A 20,942-nucleotide genomic window follows, 5' to 3' on the forward strand; every position below is an offset into this window, starting at 1 on the left:
ATTTCCCTGATGTTTTCTTGTAGTAGTTTCATAGTTTGGGGTTTTATATGTAAGTATTTAATCCATGTAGATTTGATTTTCTTTTATATGGTGAGAGATAAGAGTCTAGTTTCATTCTCCTGCATATGGATATCCAGTTTTCCCAGTACCATTTATTGAAGAGACTGTTCTTTCCCTAATGTATGTTCTTGGCTTATTTGTCAAAAATAAGTTCATTGTGGATATATGGATTTCTTTCTAGTTTCTCTGTTCTGTCCCATTAATCTATGACTCTGGTTTTATGCCAGGATCATGCTGTTTTGGTTACTTTAGCTCTGTAGTATAATTTGAAGTCAGGTAATGTGATTCTAGTTTTGTTCATTTTGCTCAGGATAGCTTTGGCTATTCTGGGCCTTTTGTGATATCACATAGATTTTAGCATTGTTTTTTTTCTGTTTTTGTGAAGAATAGCCAAAGCCATTCTTTCTTCATTGATCCACTGGTCATTCAGGAGTGTATTGGTTAATTTCCATGTGTTTATATATAGTTTTCAAAATTTATGTCTTTACTGATGTATAGTTTTATTACATTGTAGTCAGAGAGCATACTTGATATAATTTCAGGGTTTTTTTTTTTGCATATTCTAAGACTTGTTTTTTAGTCTAATGTGTGGTCTACATGCTTAGGAGAAGAATGTGTATTCTGCAGCCATTGCGGGAAATATTCTATGAACATCTATTTAGTCCATTTGGTCTATAATAGTGAGATTAAATCTGATGTTTGTTAATTTTTCTGTCTCAGTGATCTGTCCAATGCTGAAAGTGAAGAGTTGAAGTCTCCAGCCATTATTGTATTGGGATCTCTCTCCCTCTTTAGCTCTAATAATATTTGCTTCATTTATCTGGGTGTTCCAGTGTTGGATGCATATACATTTATAATTGCTATATCCTTTTGCTGAATTGAGCCCTTTATCATTATATAATGACCTTGTCTCTTTTCATAATTTTTGCCTTGAAATCTATTTTGCCTGATATAAATATACCTACTCCTGCCCTTTTTTAGTTTCCACTGGGATGGGATATCTTTTTTTATCTATTTATTTTCAATCTATGTCTGTCTTTTTAGGTGAAGTTTATTTCCTATAGGCAACAGATTATTGCATCTTTTTTTTTAATCTATTCAGCTACTGTTTGTCTATTGATTAGAGAATTTAGTCCACTTACAATCAATTTTGTTATTGATAAGTAAGGTCTTACTCTTGCCATTTTGTTATTTGTTTTCTGGTTGTTTTGTGGTCTTCTCATCCTTCTTTCCTTCCTTCCTATCTTACTTTTAGTGAAGGTGATTTTCTCTGGTGGTATGATTTAATTTCTTTCTTTTTGTTTTTTGTATATCCATTGTATGTTTTTGATTTGAGGTTACCATGAGGCTTCCAAATACTATCTTATAACCCACTATTTTAAACTGATGACAACACTGACTGCATAAAGAAACAAACTAATAAACAGGCAAAAAGAAGACTAATGAAAATTCTGCACTTTAACTTCATCCTCCTGCTTTTTAACTTTTGATTGTTTCTGTTTATATCTTATTGTACTGTGTATGTCTTAAAAAGTTGTTGTAGCTAGTATTTTTGATCAGTTTATATTTTAGTCTTTCTGCTCAAGATATGAGTAGTTTACATGGCACAATTACAATGTTTTAATATTCTGTGTTTTTCTGTGTACTTAACATTACTAGTGAGTTTTGTAACTTCAAATAATATCTCGTTGCTCATCAATGTCCTTTTCTTTCAGATTGAAGAACTCCCTTTAGCATTTCTTGTAGGACACATCTGGTGTAGATGAAATCCCTCAGGTTTTGTTTGGGAAAATCTTTACTTCTCCTTCACGTTTGAAGGATATTTATGCCAGATATACTATTCTAGAATAAAAGGTTTCTTTTTTTCCTTCAGCAGTTTAAATATATCCTGTCACTCTCTCATGGCCTGTAGGGTTTCCACTGAGAAGTCTGCTGCAACACTTACTGGAGCTCCATTGTGTATTATTTGTTTCTTTTCTCTTGCTGCTTTTGGGATCCTTTCTGTATCTTTGACATTTGAGAATTTGCTTATTACTTGTCTTGAGGTAGTCTTATTTGGGGTAAATTTGCTTGGTGTTCTATATCTTTCTCTAGGTTTGGAAAATTATCTGTTGTGATCCCTTTGAGTAAAAGGGATTTTTTTACCCTGTCTTTCTCTCTGCCTCCTCTTTAAGGCCAATAACTCTTAGATTTGCTCTTTCGAGGCTGTTTTCTAGATCTTGTAGGTGTGCTTCATTGTTTTTTATTCTTTTTATTCTCCTCTGACTGTGTCTTTTCAAATAGCCTGGCTTTAAGCTCACTAATTCTTTCTTTTGCTTGATCAGTTCTGCTGTTAAGAGAATCTCATGCATTCTACACTATGTCAATTACATTTTTCAACTCCAGAATTTCTGTTTGATTCTTTTTAATTATTTCAGTCTCCTTGTTAAATTTACTGATAGGATTCTGAATGACCTCTGTGTTACCTTGAATTTCACTGAGTTTCCTCAGAACAGCTATTTTGAATTCTGTATCTGAAAGGTCACTTATGTCTGTCTTTCTGGGTTTGGGTCACTTGTGCCTTATTTAGTTTGTTTGGTGAAGTCATGTTTTCCTGGATGGTCTTGAGGCTTGTGAATGTTTATCATTGTCTCAACATTGAAGAGTTAGGTATTTAGTAGTCTTTGCAGTCTGGGCTTGTTTGTACCCATCCTTCTTGGGAAGGTTTTAAGTCGGTTCTTGGGGTCATCAATTCCGCGCTTTGGCTCTTCAAGGGAATTGAGTGTTGTGACATTAATCTTTGGTCCCTGCAACCCTATCTGCATTAGAGGGCACCCCAACCCCAGTAACACTGTGACTCTTACAGACTTGTAGAGGTACCATGTTGGTGGTCTTGGATAAGATCTGGGAGAATTAATTCCCTGAAATTACCAGGTAGTGACTCTTGCTCTCTTCCCTTATTTTCCCCCAAACAAATAAAGCCTCTCTCTGTGTGCTGAGCCACGTAGAACTGGTGTAGGGCTGACATAAGCACCCTGTGGCCACTACGACTACCGCTGGTACTGTTTGGGGTCATACCTGAAGGCAGCAGAGCACTGGGTCTCTCCCTAGGCTCACAGGAACCACTGCCTGGCTACCACCTACATTTGCTTAGGACACTAGAGCTCTGCAATAAGCAGGTGGTAAAGCCACCCAGGCTTGTGTCCTTCCCTTCAGGACAGCAAGGTCCCCCTGGCCTTGAATGAGTCCACAGATGCCGTCCAGGAGCCAGTGCCTAGAGTCAGAAACCTTAGATGTCTACCTGGTGCTCCATCTTCTTGAGTCTGAGCTGGCACCAAGCCCCACTTTTCCCTCTTCTTTCCACAAGCAGAGGACTCTCTCCCCGCAGCCGCCACCACCACCACGTCCATGGCAAGTACTGCCTGTCTACCACTGATGCTCATTCCAGGTCTAAGGACTCTTCAGTCAGCTCATGGTAAATGCTGCCAGGCCTGGGACTCTCTCTTCAGGGCAGTGGGCTCCCCTCTGGCCCAGGGCAGATCCAGAGATGCTGTCTAAGAGCCAAAGTGTGGAACTGGTGATGCCAAGAACCCACTTTGTGCTCTATACCACTATGGCTGAGCTGGTACCTAAGGTGCAAGACCAAGTCCCTCTCCTTTCCTCAAGCAGGAGACCCTTTCCATAGCCACCATAGTTGGGAGTGTGCTGGGCCATACCATAAGTTAGCATGTCTCTGAGTCTCACCCAAGACCCATGGCAAGTACTGCCTGGCTACTGCTGCTAATTATTCAGGGCCCACATTTTCTTTAGTCAGCAGGTGATGAATCCTACCAAGTCTGGGTTCTTCCCTTCAAAGCTGCGAGTTTCCTTCTGGCAGAGTGTGTGTCTGGAAATGTCATCCAGGAGCTAAAGCCTAGAATGGGGGCCCCAGGACTCTGCCCAGTGCCCCCTACTGTGGCAGAGCTAGGATTCAAGTTGCAAGATGAAGTCCTCTTAACTCTTCCCTCTCCTCTCCTCTAGCAGAAGGCAGGAGTCTCTCCTGGAGCCGTGAGCTGCACTGCTTGGGGTTGGGAGAGGAGTGGTGCAAACACTCCATTAGCTGCCCAACTGCTGTCTCACTAGGTTATGTACCCCCCAAGTCCACTTACTCCAAGCCCAGCACAGCATCAGGACTTGCCCAGTAATTGCAGTCCTTATGGCCTAGACTATCTTTCAAGTTTATTAAGGACCCCAGAGCACTTTAGCCTGCAGTGCCGAGGCTTGGCAGAACTCAGGTTCTGACTGCTGGGATAGGCAATTTCCCTCTGGCTAGGGCTGGTCTGAGTGCTCCCTCTGTGGACTCCGGCTGTGTTCTGTCTGGTGTTGCTTTCCACCATGACAGGGTGGAAAGCACTGAGTTCCAGTGCAAAGTCCCACAATCACTGTGCTCTCCCTCCCCAAGGTGCACAGATTCTGTCTGTACCATGTGTCTATTTCAGGGGAATGGAGGATGTGGGAGTGGTGGTGTCAGCAAATCAAGACTGTCTTTCCTATCCCTTTCAGTGCCTTTTTCAGTGATATGAAGTAAAAACAGTTACTGTGATCACTCACCGGATTTTTGGTTCTTATGAAGGTGCTTTTTCGTGTGTCTAGTAGTTCAATTTGGTGTGCTTGCGGGGAGGATTATCAGTGGAAGCTTCTATTTGCTCTCTTACTCCTCATTATAAGACTTAAGTGGTCTTAGGGCCATTGGTTGTATGATTTAGAAGGCTGTAGTTATAAGAATAAAGATGTTTCATATGTTAAGTAGATTAACTGTTTTTTTTTTTTTTTTTGAGACAAGGTCTCACTCTGTTGCCCAGTCTGGAGTACAGTGGTGCAATCATGGCTCACTGCAGCCTCGACTTCCTGGGCTCAAGCAATCCTCCCACCTTAGCCTCTTGAGTAGCTGGGACCACAGGCACACAACACCATGCCCAACTAATTTTTGTGGGTTTTTTTTGTTTTTTTTGTTTTTGTTTTTGTAGAGATGGGGTTTTGCCATGTTGCCCAGGCTGGTGTCAAACTTCTGGACTCAAGTGATCCACCCACCTTGGCCTCCCAAAGTACTGGGATTACAGATGTGAACCACTGCACCCAGCCAAATTCACTATTTTTAAACTTATTTCTGGAAAATTAATACCATACTATGAAGCTTGATGTAAAATTAATATCACAATTTTCAGTTATTGAGTCTAAGAGATGGAGCTGTGAGTCAGGGAAAGCAAGGGGGTTAGAGTGTACAGAGAAACATACCAGAGAAGAGAGATCTGCATAGAGTGAACTCCATGTATAGTTGGAGGGTTTTCCTTAAGTGTTACACAGAGTATTCATCAGAGCATGCATGTAGGGAACTACCAACGCTAGGCCGAAAGGATTCAAGAAGCAGTACCCAGAGCACACTCAAGAGTGAGACCAATGTTTGTTCCCACCCACAAGATCGGAAACAAAATCTCATAATCCATAGGACATTGGATAAGGTATGCAGGAGGCCATTGCCTCTGTTGTACGGCACAATCGGCATAGAGTAAATGTTACTGTAGTCCTGCCTAGCAGATCATAAAGGCAAGACTCAAGAGGATCACTCTTTCCAAGTAACTATATTCCAATGACATTTTAAAAAATTACAGGAAGGGCTAAGCACAGTGGCTCATGCCTATAATTCCAACATTTGGGGAGGCAAAGGTGGGAGGATTGCTTGAGGCCGAGAGTTTGAGACCAGCCTGGGCAATACAGTGAAACCCCTATGCAGAGTGTAAATATTTACACAGAGTGTAAATATTAGCCAGGCATGGTGGCACACACTGTAGTCCTAGCTACTTGGGAGGCTTGATGCCAGGAGTTCAAGGTTGCAGTAAACTATGATTGTGCCACTGTACTTCAACTTGGGTAGCAGAGCCAGATCTTACCTGTAAAAAAGTTTTAAATACAAAAAGTGTATTTAAAATTATAGGAATATATATGTGACACGAAAAGGTAAAATTTCTAATATCTGGAATCCAATAAAATATTAATATGCGTGTAGAAAGAAATAAGACATATAATAAGGAAAAAAATTAGTTAAAACCAGAACTGACACAGATGTTAGAATTAGCAAAGACATTTAAATTATTATGATTGTATTTAATACATTCAAAAGCCTAAAGGAAAATTGAACATAATAAGTAGAGCTATGGAAGATATAAAAGAAGACCCAAATCAAATTTCTAGAAAAGAAAAGTTTAATATCTGAGATGTAAAATACTCTGGATGAGAGTAACAGCAAATTAGACATTGCAGGAAACCAGACAAGTGAATATGAATACACACAGTAGAAATATACAAACTGAAAGGAAAAAGACACACAGAAATGAACAGTGAATTGTGGGGCACCTTCAGGTGGTTTAAGATACATGTAATTGGATTCACTAAATGAGAGAAAAAGAGGGACAGAGAAAAAATATCTGAGAAAACAATGGTCAACATGTTTTCAAATGTAATGAACTCTGGAAACTCAAATTCATGAATCTCAAATGAACCTCTAAGTACAGACACAAAAAATGAGGAAACCACACCAAGGCACATTATAAACAATTTGCTGAAATCATGGTTAAAGAGAAAATCTTAAAAACAGGACGACACATTTCATACAGAGAAAAAAAGAGGAACAGCAGCAGATTTCTCACAGGAAAAATACAAAGGTATCATTGTGTAACAGTGTCTTTAAAGTACTGAAAGAAAAATACTATTCAACTAGAATTCTTTAACTAGCAAAAATATTTTTCTAAAACAAAGACAAAATAAAGAATTTTCCAGAAATACAAAAGTTGAAAGAGTAAATCACCAACTGGTACACTATATGACATGTTAAAGGAAGGCTTGAAGAAAAATGGTACCAGATAAAAATATGGATCTACATAAATGAAGATAATCAGAAATTAGAATTACTTGGATGAATGTGTTTTAAAATTTTTCTTATTTAAATATAAGGTTAATTGTTTAAACAAAAATAATGACAATGTAGAATGGGGTTTTTAAGACATATAAAAATAATATATTTTTATATGACAATAATAGCACAGAGGCTATGAGGGGAGACATTGAAATACAGATCCCTCTGTATTTATGATGGGGTTACATTCCAATAAACCTATCATTAAGTTGAAAATAGTATAAGTCAAAAATGCATTGTTACCAAACATCATAGTTTAGCCTAGCCTGCCTTACATGTGCTCAGAAAACTTATATTATCCTACAGTTGGGCAAAATCGTCTAATACAAAGCCTATTTTACAGTATACTATTGAAAATCTAATGTAATTTATTGGATACGGTGCTGAAAGTGACAACAGAATGGTTATATGGTTACTTAAAATATGTTTGTACTTAATGCATATGACATTGCAAAGCCAAAAAATCATACACTGAACCATTTTAAGTTGATGTACTGTCTGTAAGTCTATATACTATTGTAAGATATGTATAATAACAAAAGAACACTCAAATAATAATATGAAAAATACCCAAAAGAAGGCAGAGTAGGGGAAAGGGAAGAAAGAACAGATAGGACAACAGCAAGATGGTATGTTCAAGATCAACCATAACAATAGTCACATTAAATGTATATGTTAGACCATAAAAGGCAGAAATGGTCGATTGGATAAGGCAAGTCATGGCCAGACGTGGTGGCTCATGCCTGTAATCCCAGCAGTTTGGGAGGCTGAGGCAGGAGGATCCCTTGAGCCCAGGAGTTCAAGGCTACAGTGAGCTGTGACCATGGCATTGCACTCCAACATGGGCGCCACAGCAAGACCCTTACTTTTTTTGTCTCACAAAAAAAAAAAGTAAGTCACAAACATATGCTGCATACAAGACCCACTTTAAATTTAAAGACATAAGTAACTTAAAAGTAAAAGGAAGGAAAAAGACATACCCTGCTAACATTAATGAAGAGACTACTAGAAAGGTCACATTGATATCAGAGAAAGTAGATTTCAGAAAAATATTACCAGAAATAGAGTCCTTTCATAGCTTTAATGGAGCCAAATCATCAAAACAATGTAATTATTCTAAATGCTTATGCACCTAATGATAGTGCTTCAAAAAATGAGAGAAAAATACATCAAACAACAGGAAAAATAGGCAAATCCAAAGTTATAGTCAAAGATTTTGACACTATATCTCAGTAATTGATAGAACAAGTACACCAAAAAATCAGTAAGGCTATAGAAGATTTGAACAATATTATCAACTATGTTGACCTAATTAACGTTTATAGAACACTCCACACAACAACCGAATACACATTTTTTTTCAAGAGCACATAGAACATTTACCAGGACATACCATATTCTGGACTATTAAAAAGTCTTAAAAGTTTTAAAAGAATTCAAGTCATACAACATATATTCTGTCAGCATAGTAAAATTAAATTAGAATTCAATAGCAGAAAGAAAGGTGGAAAATCTGCAAATACTTGGAAAATAAATTATATACTTCTTAGTAACACATGGATCAAAGAAGGAAGCCAGAAAGAAATTAGAAAGTATTTGAACTAAATGAAAATAAAAACACTACCTATAAAAATTTGTGGGATAAGAAAAATTACAAGATGTCACTAAGAGGATAATTTATAACACTGAACTTAGAAAAGGAAGAAAGATTTCAAATAGATGACCTCAGCTTTCACTTAAAAAAATAGTAAGACAGGCTGTGTGAAATGGCTCACACCTGTAATCACAGCAATTTGGGAGGCTGAGGTGGGCAGATCATTTGAGCGCAGGAGTTTGAGACCAGCCTGGGCAACATGACAAGACCCCATCTATACTGAAAATACAAAAAGTTAGTCGGGCATGGTGGCATTTGCCCGTAGTCCTAGCTACTTGGAGGCTGACGTGGGAGAATCAGCTGAGCCTGGGACGTCGACGCTGCAGTGAGCTGAGATCACACCACTGCACTCCAGCCTGGGCAATGAGAATGAGAACCTGTCTAAAAAGAAAATAGAAAGAGTACAGTAGTCTCCATCCCCTGTTGTCTACAGGGGACATGCCCCAAGACCCCCAGTGGATGCCTGAAACTGAGTATAGTTCTGAACCCTATAGTGCTGTAGAGGATAGTACTATACACCACAATGGATCTGATAACCAAAATGCTTACTAAGTGACTAATACACAGGTACATATACAGTGTGGCTACTCTGCACAAAGGGGATGATTAATGGTTTGAGTGCAATGAAGCAAGATGGCACAAGATTTCATCACACTACTCAGAACAGTGCACAATTTAAAATGTGTGAATTGTTTATTTCTTGAATTTTCCATTTAATGTTTTAGACCATGATTGACCATAGGTAACTGAAACCAAAGACAGCAGAACCATGGATAAGGGGAGACTTTACTGTAAATTCAATCCAAATTAAGCATAAGAAGAAAAATAAAAATTAGAGCAGAAATCAATGCGTTAGAAAAAATTTGGTAAAGTCATTGAAACCAAATGCTAGTTTTCTTATAAAGTCAATAAACCATTAACCAGACTGATTAGTATAATATAAAACAAGACGTGAACATTATTAGGATTGAGAGAGGGGACATCAGTACAGATTTCACAGATATTCAAAGGATGTTAAGGCAATATTATGCACAATAAATTTGACAACTAAAATGTAATGGACAAAGATTTTGAAAAATTCAAATGATCATATTCATGCAAGAAGAAATAAATGGTGTGGCAACCTTGTAGATATTAAAGAAACTGAATTATAGCTAAATACTTTCTCACACAGGAAACTCCAGGTACAAATGACTTCACTGTCAAATTTGACGTGTTTCATAAAAAGAAATAATAACAATTCTACAGACATTCTTCCAGATAAATAAAGAGGAGTGAATATTTCCCCAACTCATTCTATGAAGCCAACATTACTCTGATACCAAAATCTGACAAGGACATTAGAAAAAAAAAATTAGGTTGATATCCTTCTTGAATTGATGTAAAATTTGGCAAACACACAGATGAAAGACTGCGTGAAGACACAGGGAGAAGTCAGCCATCTACGAGCCAAGGAGAGGTGCCCCAGGAGAAATCAGCACTGCTCACACGTTGATCTTGGACTTCTAGCCTCCAGAAATGTGAGAAAATAAATTTGTCCAAGCCACCCTCAAAAATAAAAACTAATAAAAATTTAGTGAATTGAACCCAACAATATATAAAAAAAAAGGTAATATATCATGACCGAGAACATTTTTTCCCAGGAATACAATGTGAGTTTAACATTTGAAATTGATCAATGGACGCATATTAACAGACTAAAACAGAAAAAGCATAACCATATGATCATATGGTGGACACATCACATTACTGACATCACTGATCAGTCGCAGTGACATCAGTCACATCAGTGGACACAGAAAAAATACTTGATAGAATCTAATGTCATTTAATGAAAGATACACATTTAAAGAGTACTATTTGGGGACAAATTTGTGGTATAAAGAAGTGCAAGAGAATTATAAAGTACAAAATTCAGGATTGTGGTTACCTCTGAGCAAAGAGGGAAAGGAATGGCACTGGGTTGAAACACCCGTAGTGCTTCAAAGGTAAAATAATATTTTTCTTAAACACAGTGGTTGATACACAGTGTTTGCTTAAACCTTTTTTTTTTTTTTGAGACAGAGTTTTGCCCTTGTTGCCCAGGCTGGAGTGCAATGGCGCGATCTCTGCTCATTGCAACCTCTGCATCCCAGGTTCAAGCAATTCTCCTGCCTTAGCCTCCCAAGTAGCTGGGATTACAGGCCTGTACCACCACGCCAGGCTAATTTTTTTATATTTTTAGTAGAGACAGGGTTTCACCATGTTGACCAGGCTGGTCTTGAACGCCTGACCTCAGATGATCCACCCGACTCGGCCTCCCAAAGTGTAGGTGGGAGCCACCACACCCGGCCAGTTGTTATCCTTTATACCTTACACATATCGGTATTTTTTCATGCTTTAATATTTAGTAAAAGTAATTTTTAAAGCTAGTATTTCTGTTCTTGGCCTTTTTCTGAAATTATCATACCAGAAAGACATTTATTTCCTGTATTTACAGCTTTGGAAACTCATAACATTTGCAGGTTGAAAGAAGAGCTGTTTGTATGAAGTATTCAGTTTTTTTTAGAAATATAGTGTGATTTTTCTATAAACAGAGGGAACTGGTATTTCAAGTATACTACGTGAAGAACAAGAGTGTGATTAGTGCCAACAAGCCAAAAAATAGAGAGGAACCACTACCCTAGTGGTCAGTCATATATAACTGAGAGAAAGACAGCAAAGTGAGACTAGCCTGCTAATCATATATTTTTCTACATTTCTACAGTTCATTACTCAAAATACAAGTGAATTATATTTATTCCAAACAGTTCTGTTACGTTTTGGTTTTTATTTAGACTTGTCCCAGAATCAGACCCCAATTACCGTCTCCTACCCTTCCTTGCTAGGAACTTATCTGAAAATTCTGCCACAAGAATTTTACAGTGTTTAAATACATTTACACTACACCATTCCTATAATTATATATATCTCACGATGAACAGTTGTCTCATTCATGAGTATAGAATCCTTTGCTGAATGGACATGCCCAGATTTACTGTCATTTATTTATTCTTACACGTGCTGCATTCATTCACTCAGGAGACATTAATGAGTACCTGAGCGGTGCTAGACATGGTACTAGGCTAAAATGGAAAAACAAGACATATGCCCTGCTGAAGGTGTTTAATGTGAAACAGACCCGTGCACAAATAATTGAGATATTTGCAATTCAGAAGAAATAGTATGTGTTACTTAGATTTCGTACCTAAGTACAAAGTTGCATGGCCTACTTAAAAACCTACTTCTATAGCCAGGTGCAGTGGCACCGGCTGTCATTCCATCTACTTGGGTTGCTAAGGCAGGAGGATCACTTGAGTGCAGGAATTTGAGTCCAGCCAGGGCAACATAGCAAGATCCCTGTCTTTTTTAATAAATAAAAATGTTTTTTAAATAAATAAAAATGTTTAAATTTGTATAATGTAAAAATGTTTAATGTTGTGTAGTAGGGTAAAATTCTATTTAAAAACAATAATAAAAAATATTTCTGGGCTGGGTGTGGTGGCTCACGCCTGTAATCCCAGCACTTTGGGAGGCTGAGGCGGGTGTATGACCTGAGGTCAGGAGTTCAAGACCAGCCTGACCAACATGGTGAAACCCCGTCTGTACTAAAAATACAAAAATTAGCTGGGCGTGGTGGCAGGCACTTGTAATCCCAGATACTTGGGAGGCTGAGGCAGGAGAATCACTTAAACCCAGGAGGCGGAGGTTGCAGTGAGCCAAGATCGCACCATTGCACTACAGCCTGGGCAACAAGAGCTAAAAAACTCCATTTCAAAAAAAAAAAAAAAAAAAAAAATATATATATATATATATATATACACACACACACATACTTTACATATATATATATACACATACACATACCTGATATATATATATACACATACCTGATATATATATACATACCTGATATATATATATACCTGATATATATATATACATACCTGATATATATATATACATACCTGATATATATATATATATACCTGATATATATATATACCTGATATATATATATATACCTGATATATATATATATACCTGATATATATATATATCTGATATATATATATATATACCTGATATATATATATATACCTGATATATATATATATATATATGTATCTGATGTGCTAGAGTACAGAAAAGCTGGCAAAAGTGGTGAGATGTGAAAGGCTATCATAATCTATTTGTGAACATGTACTTCTGTTAGGTTTCATGATAAATTTTTACATCAAGTTGTCTCATCCTATGAGGCCTTATCTACATTTTACAAATAAGTTCAGTAAGCTTGAAAAAAGACTCAGTAATTAAATCATACTCACAGATGTAATTAGCATCAGAATCCAGGGCATTTTAAAGTCAAAGCTTGGGATCTTCCTTTTTATTTTCATGCTACTCCCTTCCCCAGGAGTAAAGGTGTTCTAGGTGCTAAAAGTCATTTTTGCTCCTCCCAGATCAATTGATGCAAATAATTATTCACCTAAAACCTTTATTGTCTTTATGAACCTTCATGTCTGTCTGACCTTCCACTGTTCCTGAAGCATATCTTTTTCTTTATGAAACTATTTAACATATTTTATTCTAACAAATATGTCATTTGTATCTCCTCATTAGACCATGGGGTTGAGTATCTGATTCTTTTAAGAAAAACAGTGTATACTGAATGGATTAAAACAAATTAATAAATTTATGAAGGAATTACTTGGATTTTCCAATATTCTTTAATGAGCTAAAGATGACAGTGTAAGAACATACGAAAAGTATTGGATTTTCGCAACTTTCAATTTAAGACTTTCTAAGGTTCATGGAGAAAGAAAAGGAATTTTAAAGAGATCACCAAAGAGTTGTGAACATATGGGTAGTTGGATAATGATGAAGGGAATAAGCCCTCCTTTTTTACCCTATGTCACCATGGCTGAGAGATGCATTATGATATTGGAAACAAATTTCAGCTGCTGAGTTCTGATTAGCTCACTGTCAGAGCTGCAGCACATTCGAGATGGAGCACAGTGCTTTTGGGAAAGCTTGCTAAGATAAATGAGATAAATGTTTGCACCATTATACTAATTCCCTAGCCCCCTTTTCAGCAAAAGCCTTGTTTTGTGTGTGTGGGTGTGGGTGTGTGTTTGTGTGTGTGTGTGTTTCAAGAGATGGAAGAATTTTTTAACACATGAAAACTCACATTGCTGAAAACTCAAAAAGTCTTCCTAAGCAGAATCATTATGCCAAATTGTCATTGACATACGAAAACACTATAGATTAATGCAGTAATAGTTCATGGTTGCTCAGGAAGAAACTTAATTTACAATTTGAAACAGGTTTGCATTCCTTAGAAATTCTGGAAATCAATCAGTGGCACAGAAATTGATCTGCTAAAGGAGAGGAAAATTGATTTTTAATATTGGCAACTACATCAATTTTTTTAAGTTCTGAAGGAACAACTCTTGAAAACAAATTTATTAACTGTTAAGGGATTACTTGATATTTAGTTTCCTAGCAAACTATCCAAAGAGAAGTATTTATGGCCTCATTAGAAGCTGTATTTTTATTGTGCCAAACATCAACTTCAAAATTGCAGTCTCTATTATTTCAAAGATATGGCAATCAAAAATTAAATGAAATGGAGTTATCTATATAAGACTACCATTGCATCATATTTTAGAGTGCTACTTTGCCTCAAAGTATCTCAATATGAATAGTGAGAATCTGAACACATTTGCATATTCCCCATTCGTGATATAGTGTTGGCATTCTAAAAAAGAATAACTGTAGCTGATGGCAATTTTTATCTGAAGAGATTTGTGTATGATAGCAATATACCATCTTCTGTCAGCATAAGAAGAGCATCTGGGGCCCATTAACTCACCAAATCTGCCACTGTTCTGCAAATTTTTATTAAGCAAGTGTAGTCCCTAATAGTCACTTATGTTATAGCGTGCGTATCAAATGCTGTCAATAAGCAGGGGGATTGTTTTCCCCCAGTGAGAATGCATTTGAAGTGTATAAGAAAGATTGACAAAAGAATAAAACACTTTAAGTGATCACCATATTAATATAAATGTATCCTACCGGGAAGCCAATGTGTGTAGGTATTATGTGCACTTTGATGTTTGCCACTGACTAGTTCTCAGAGTGCCGTCTTTTTCATAGATTTTTTCCCCTGTATTTTCTTTCTCTCAATTCTAATGATGAACTGGTTGAAATTAAGTGAAAAAGACACAGACTGTTTATTTATGCTTTTTAAAAAGATGCCATTGATGCTGGGCAGTTCTAATTAGCTTCAAAGAGTTACAACCAGGAGAACTAGAAACATAGGCCATCAAGCTGCTGTGTTTCTCAAAGAAGTCTTCCTGAATCAGAGAACACACCAGGAAATTAACAAGCATCCAAGCCAAAGAATGTCCTCTTTATTAAGCACCTTATGATAATTAGGTAAAATAATGTACATCAATCTTGAATTGAATATGAGGAAGCATGAGGTTAGTGTAGAAATCCTATTATCTAAATAAATCGGAAGAAAGATCAAGAGGAGGCAGTCCATGGTACTCTCTAAGTATGTAATAATGGTTATAATAAAATAACAGTTATAAAAATATTTATGAATTGCAGCTTCAGAAACCTGAGCATTTCATTGGTATCTCTTCAATTATTGTAATATCCATTTAAGATAGTCAAGAGCAAGTAGTACCAGTCCTCGGGTAAAACTGAAGTATAAGAAAGGGAATGAAATAACCTATAAATACAAATACTTTTTTAAAAAGAAAGAAGAAAGAAAAGGAGAAAAAATTCTGTCATCAGAACTAGAACAAGAAACGTAGACTCTTGCTCCATCAACACTCTCTTACTCAATGCTTTTAATTAATACTTTACTGTTTTGGAATCAAAGACCTTTCCCACACCAGGCCCATTTATTTTTCAATCTCTTGTAAATAAGTCCTTTGTTTAAAATGACACACCTGTCATATTTCATATCGCTACCATTCCAATCACTGTGCTAAATATTATGCAGTGAAACTACTAGACGTACGCTTAAGCCCCAAGAGATAATTTTAATAGTAGCTCTAAGGTAATGTGAGTTATAAAGGAAGTTGGTATTAATTATAACACTTGCCATTTAAAAAAAAAAACTTGGTGGCATGTGTAATTTTACCTCATTTTCTCATTTGCTACTGTTATTTAAATTACTTCCCAGCACTAAGCATGTGTATAAAAGATGATTGTTCCAAATTTAACCTTTTAAATAAAATGTATTCTATCAAGTCATTATAGTTCCCTGTCTTTTCCATTATGTTTATTCATTTATCTTCTGTCCTAAAGACAGACATCTGTGTCAGTGAATATTTCGGAGAAAGACCTCTAATTTTTATGCCTATCACCCATTTGGATTTCCTACAATGTTTTTCAAATAGTTTATATTAGTGTTTGAGATAATTTCAAATTGTCAATTAAAATAATGTAAGTATAAGAAATAATAAATATTATTCAGCCAAAAAGTTAAGAAGATAATTTGTTAAGCCTAATATGGCCAGGGAATTTGTAAGTACTTAAATCAGCTTAGATTTTTTAAAAAAGACAAAAACAAAACAGCAAAAGCCTTACCTTTGTATGAATCCCTTCTTCTGAATGACTATACATAATAAAACCGTACAGTCTACTGTACTTTCATTGCCTTTCTTCCACTGCAGGATGATTTAGGAGCCAGGTAAACTCCTAGGTCATATCTGTTGCAGTTGTGGAATGATCCATACAATAACAATGTAAAAGTATCTAGTGCCCTGCTGAAGCATATTATGCTCTCGATTATTTTCTCTCTTTAGTTCTTTATAATCCTGAGCAAATTAAATCACATACCCCACAACCATCATCAAATACACCACCTTTACCACTCTCACAACTTCCATTTACCAAATGTTTTCATTTATTGAGAATTATGTGTCTGGAACTGTGCAAAGTGCTTTTGTACATTTTTTTTCATTTAGTTCCAACTCTCTGTGTACTGTTTTTTCCCCCATTTCTCATATGGAAAAACTAAAGCTAAAAAGAACTTAGTGGCCAGGCGCAGTGGCTCACGCCTGTAATCCCAGCACTTTGGGAGGCCAAGGCAGGCAGATCACCTGAGGTCAGGAGTTCAAGACCAGCCTGACCAACATGGAGAAACCCTGTCTCTACTAAAAATACAAAATTAGCAGGCCATGGTGGTGCATGCCTGTAATCCCAGCTGCTCAGGAGGCTGAGGCAGAAGAATTGGTTGAACTCAGAAAGTGGAGGTTGCAGTGAGATGAGATCGTGCCATTGCACTTTAGCCTGGGCAACAAGAGCGAAACTCCGCCTCAAAAAAAAAAAGGAGCTTAGTAACTTGCCTGGTAATGCTGGCATTCAACCCACATCTGTCTGATTACTAGCTATGATGTTAGTCTGTCTTTCTATTTTGTTTCTCATTAATGATGATGACAGTAGTTCATATTTATTAAGTACTTACTCTGTGGTCTTCTAAGTACCTTGCATATATTTGCATATGTAATCATCACTACAAACCTGTGGGGTAAGCAATATCCTCTTATGATGAGACTGAGGCCACAGAAAGTTAAAATGATTTGCACAAAACTGTTGTTTCCAAACAAGGATTCCAATTCAGAAAGATTATTTCTCATCTGTAGAATGAGAATGGATATTTTAGCTTGAACCCATCAGAATCATCAATTTCAAAACATGTTAAACAAAATTATAGCTAACATTTAGTAAGACTGGTCACCACAGAGAGATAACTATTAATAGCATATATTCAAATAAAGAGAGTAGTTTTCCAGCATATAGTTGGTTGCGTTGTCTTATATTCCAGGTTTCTCAGGTAATGACTCTTCTGTGACTCTTATCACAAGTGTAATGGAGTGGTTAAGAGTGTCATATTTAAGTTCAGGGTTCTCCATTTAGGAGGTGTATGTCAGCTTCTTTATCTGTAACATAAGGATAGTAATAATAATACTTTCCAGGTTGTTGTGAGAATCGAATGAATGAATAGATACAAAGTGCATAGCATAAAACCTGTGTATTACAAGTACTCGGAAAATATGAGTTGCTATGGTTATTTTTAATCATTATCATTGTTTTCTAACGTTTTTCTACTTACAGTGTAGATTGATTCTATGTAAGTGCTTTTTAGGCCTGAGAAAAACAGAATTTGGCTCACAACTGGTGCCTTATAAATACTTAACTCCCAACTAGAAATGAAACAAAAAGTCGAACAATATTTTGAAGCAGTTGGGAACAGAATAATAACAGATATGTAGTGCTTTATCTAGAAAATAAAGAAATAGCTTAGAAAAGGAGGGCCAGGTGGGAGTGGGAAGATTATGTATAGTAACTGGGTCAATTAAGACTGAATGTTGTGGGCAGAGAAAAAAAGGGACATGTTACTCTGAGATCAATCTAGTGTTAGGCAAAATGGAAGAGATTCTTCTTGTTAGCAAATTTCCCCTCGCCTTGCTTCAACGCTTGAGGCCAGAGTTTTATGTACTAACATAGACAGTGGCACATGGTAATGAACAGCTTTTGTTGAATATTAAAGTGATGATCTATGCAGAGATGCTTAAGGATTAAGAACTTTGCATCTGTGTTCATGAAGGATATGGGTTAGCAGTTTTCATATCACGTATTTTTCTGATATTAGTTAGTATCAGGGTAACACTAGCCTCATAGAATGGCTTGGGAAATCCTCTCTCTAATACATTTTCTGTAGAATTGGTCTTATTTATTTCTTAAATGTTTGGTAGAATTCACCAGTGAAGGCATCTGGGCCTAGAGTTTTGTTTGTTGGAAAGTTTTACTTATAAACACTTTTTTTTTTTCAAAAAATTACTATAGGGCTACCCATATTATCTAATTCTTTCTATATGAGCTTCAGTAATTGTGTCTTTTAAAAAAGAATCCATTGCATCAGAGCTCCATTAATCTAGAGTTAGTTTTTCCCCACTGTTGAGGCAAGACCCTTCTTCACATTCGAATGGATGCCCTTCAGTTATGAAGTTTTCCACTCTGGCTGTAGGAAATAGGCACTATTCCCAGCCCTGTGTGAACTTCGGATGCTGTTCCTCTTCCAGTTTGGGATGGTTCTTTGCCAACTCTTGGGGTAATTTTCTTACACACATATGATCATCAGTATTCAACTAAATATATGAGGAGATTTTTCTGAAGACAGTATTGCTCTTTCCTCTCTGGTTCTCTGCTCTGCAACCTCTGTCTGCTTTGGCTTCCTGGGATACCCAGCACCGTGCCCTCAAGCTGGGGCCATCACTGTTCTGCTTGGGTTTTAGCTTTCCCACACAGCTGCCTGGAGGCTTTCTTCGGAGAATAAGCTGGGGCAATTGTAAAGTTCACGTCATTTGTTTTCCGTCTCTTGGGATCACTGCATTTTGTTGCCTAATGTCTAATCTGTTGAATGCCATTGTTTCTTGTTTTGTCTAGTTTTTAAAATTGTTTCAGGGGGGATTACAAATCTGTTCCCTTTTACTCTATTTTGACTAGATAACAGAAGTCTAATTCTTAAGTATTTAATATACACACAGGCACACACACGTATTGCTGTTATGTTGAAAGAATTTTATTATATTGCATACATCCCTGGGTCTATGAATTTGGTTTTTCCTCTTGTAAACATGGAAGAAACAACCCAGTTAAAATAACTGAAAGTATTGAAAATTAAGAGAAAATGAAGTTATGTTCATAAAAGATCTAATAAACATATATTTATTCATAGCTGTCTTCAAGATATCTACCAATAAAAGTGAGGTACCCCAGGGTAGGCTGGGAGAAAAAAATGTTTCTCAAATCTCTGCCAGTAAAAGATTTAACTTATTATGAATCTGTATTAATTTACTGTTTAAAAATTGTCTGATTTACAAGCCGGTCTGATCCTTGTCTCTTTTATTTCTTCTCCTCAGTGCCAGATGAAAGCAAGGTTCACTCATTGGCTGGACACAAATCGGGTAAGAAATTCCTTGTAACTGACTATATTCCCCTTCCTGGAAATCACTGGCTGTGTTTTAGTAGCAGTTGGAACCTGTTTCTATCCACTAGTCACTGAAAGGCTTTCTAATTAATACATGAGATGTCTCTGACTTCCACAAAGATGAGTTGTTGCTTGGCTGTGTGTATAGTGGCATAATGTATCCTGACTCAGAATGTTTGGGAGGAAAGAATAAAGATTTCCAAAAAAATATATAAAACCAAAAATCTTAAATCTATACTCTAGCTAAACACTTAAAAAAATTGCAAGAAAACCCAAGAAAGTTCAAGATTCATTCCCATGATGACTTTCATATTTAAGTGGCAGGACAAAGAATTCCAGAATAAGAAAGATATGATCATTTTTTTCTCCTCAAAAAAGAATAGGATTTTTTTTCTTTTTTTTTTTCCTGCCTGTCATCAAAATGGATGGTTCCAGGGATGCATGCATTATTTTTATTTAGAGACGTGAATGAGCTCCCTAGATATTCTCTAGGAAGTCCACAAAAATTTCTAAGGATCTCTTAGGTCTTTATCATGTGTGAGTTACCTTCACTCCTAAAATCCAAGCTGTTTTTTCACTGCCAAGTAGACTGCCTTCTATTCCTTTTTCCTTCCTTTGTCATCATTTATTCACATTAGTTGAAAACATTTAAAGCTACTAAGCTAGCAAATAGTGGAGTAATCCCTTTCCTCTAGGGGCACATTATTTTGGAGCAGAAAATGTCCATTTTGCTCATAGCATTGCCCCTCTAAACAACAGAAGGATTATGATTTGCTGATATCCCTCCATTGGTGAAACAAAGAAGTCTTTCCCATCACCAAGTGTCTCCTGTGTTTGTGTGCCAATTATGTTTTCAGCAGTAAGTGGCCTTGATGCCTCATTACCTCCATCATGTTCCAGGGCAAGATTATGATTTTTTTTCCTTTCTTCTTTCTCCAGATTCTCTTGTGATAACAGCAGGGAAGGGCTGGTTCACAACTCTTAGATTTTTTTTTTCTTACTTTTCCTAATAAAAAGCCTAAGAGGTTAGATCACTGTGAAAGAGATTTCTATGGGAGTGATAAATTGCCACATGCTGCTTGTTCCCAACATCCTCTTCCATTAAATTCTCTACTACTGGACATATTTTTAGGAGCTTCAGAAGGAAGTTCTCATGACCAGGGAACCCCAAGGATAATCTGTAATATCTTCATCTTAAATACATTCTACTGCTTATAGTTCTCTTATACATATTATTATAATACCTGAAGATGAAAAGCCTTTTCTTTGTA

General features: G+C 36.6%; 1 protein-coding gene across 11 annotated transcripts in view; it reads left to right on the forward strand.

Annotated features, from left to right (window-relative positions):
* Positions 1-20,942, forward strand: part of PARD3B (par-3 family cell polarity regulator beta) — a 1,076,689-nt gene that overhangs the window by 671,705 nt on the left and 384,042 nt on the right. For all 11 annotated transcript variants that reach the window (XM_024243295.3, XM_024243296.3, XM_024243297.3 and 8 more), the window contains one exon: positions 19,604-19,648. In XM_024243295.3, coding sequence (XP_024099063.2) covers positions 19,604-19,648 — 45 coding nt within the window. The remainder of the gene's footprint in view (positions 1-19,603; positions 19,649-20,942) is intronic.

Source organism: Pongo abelii, chromosome 11 (assembly GCF_028885655.2).
Source record: "Pongo abelii isolate AG06213 chromosome 11, NHGRI_mPonAbe1-v2.0_pri, whole genome shotgun sequence".
NCBI lineage: Eukaryota > Metazoa > Chordata > Mammalia > Primates > Hominidae > Pongo > Pongo abelii.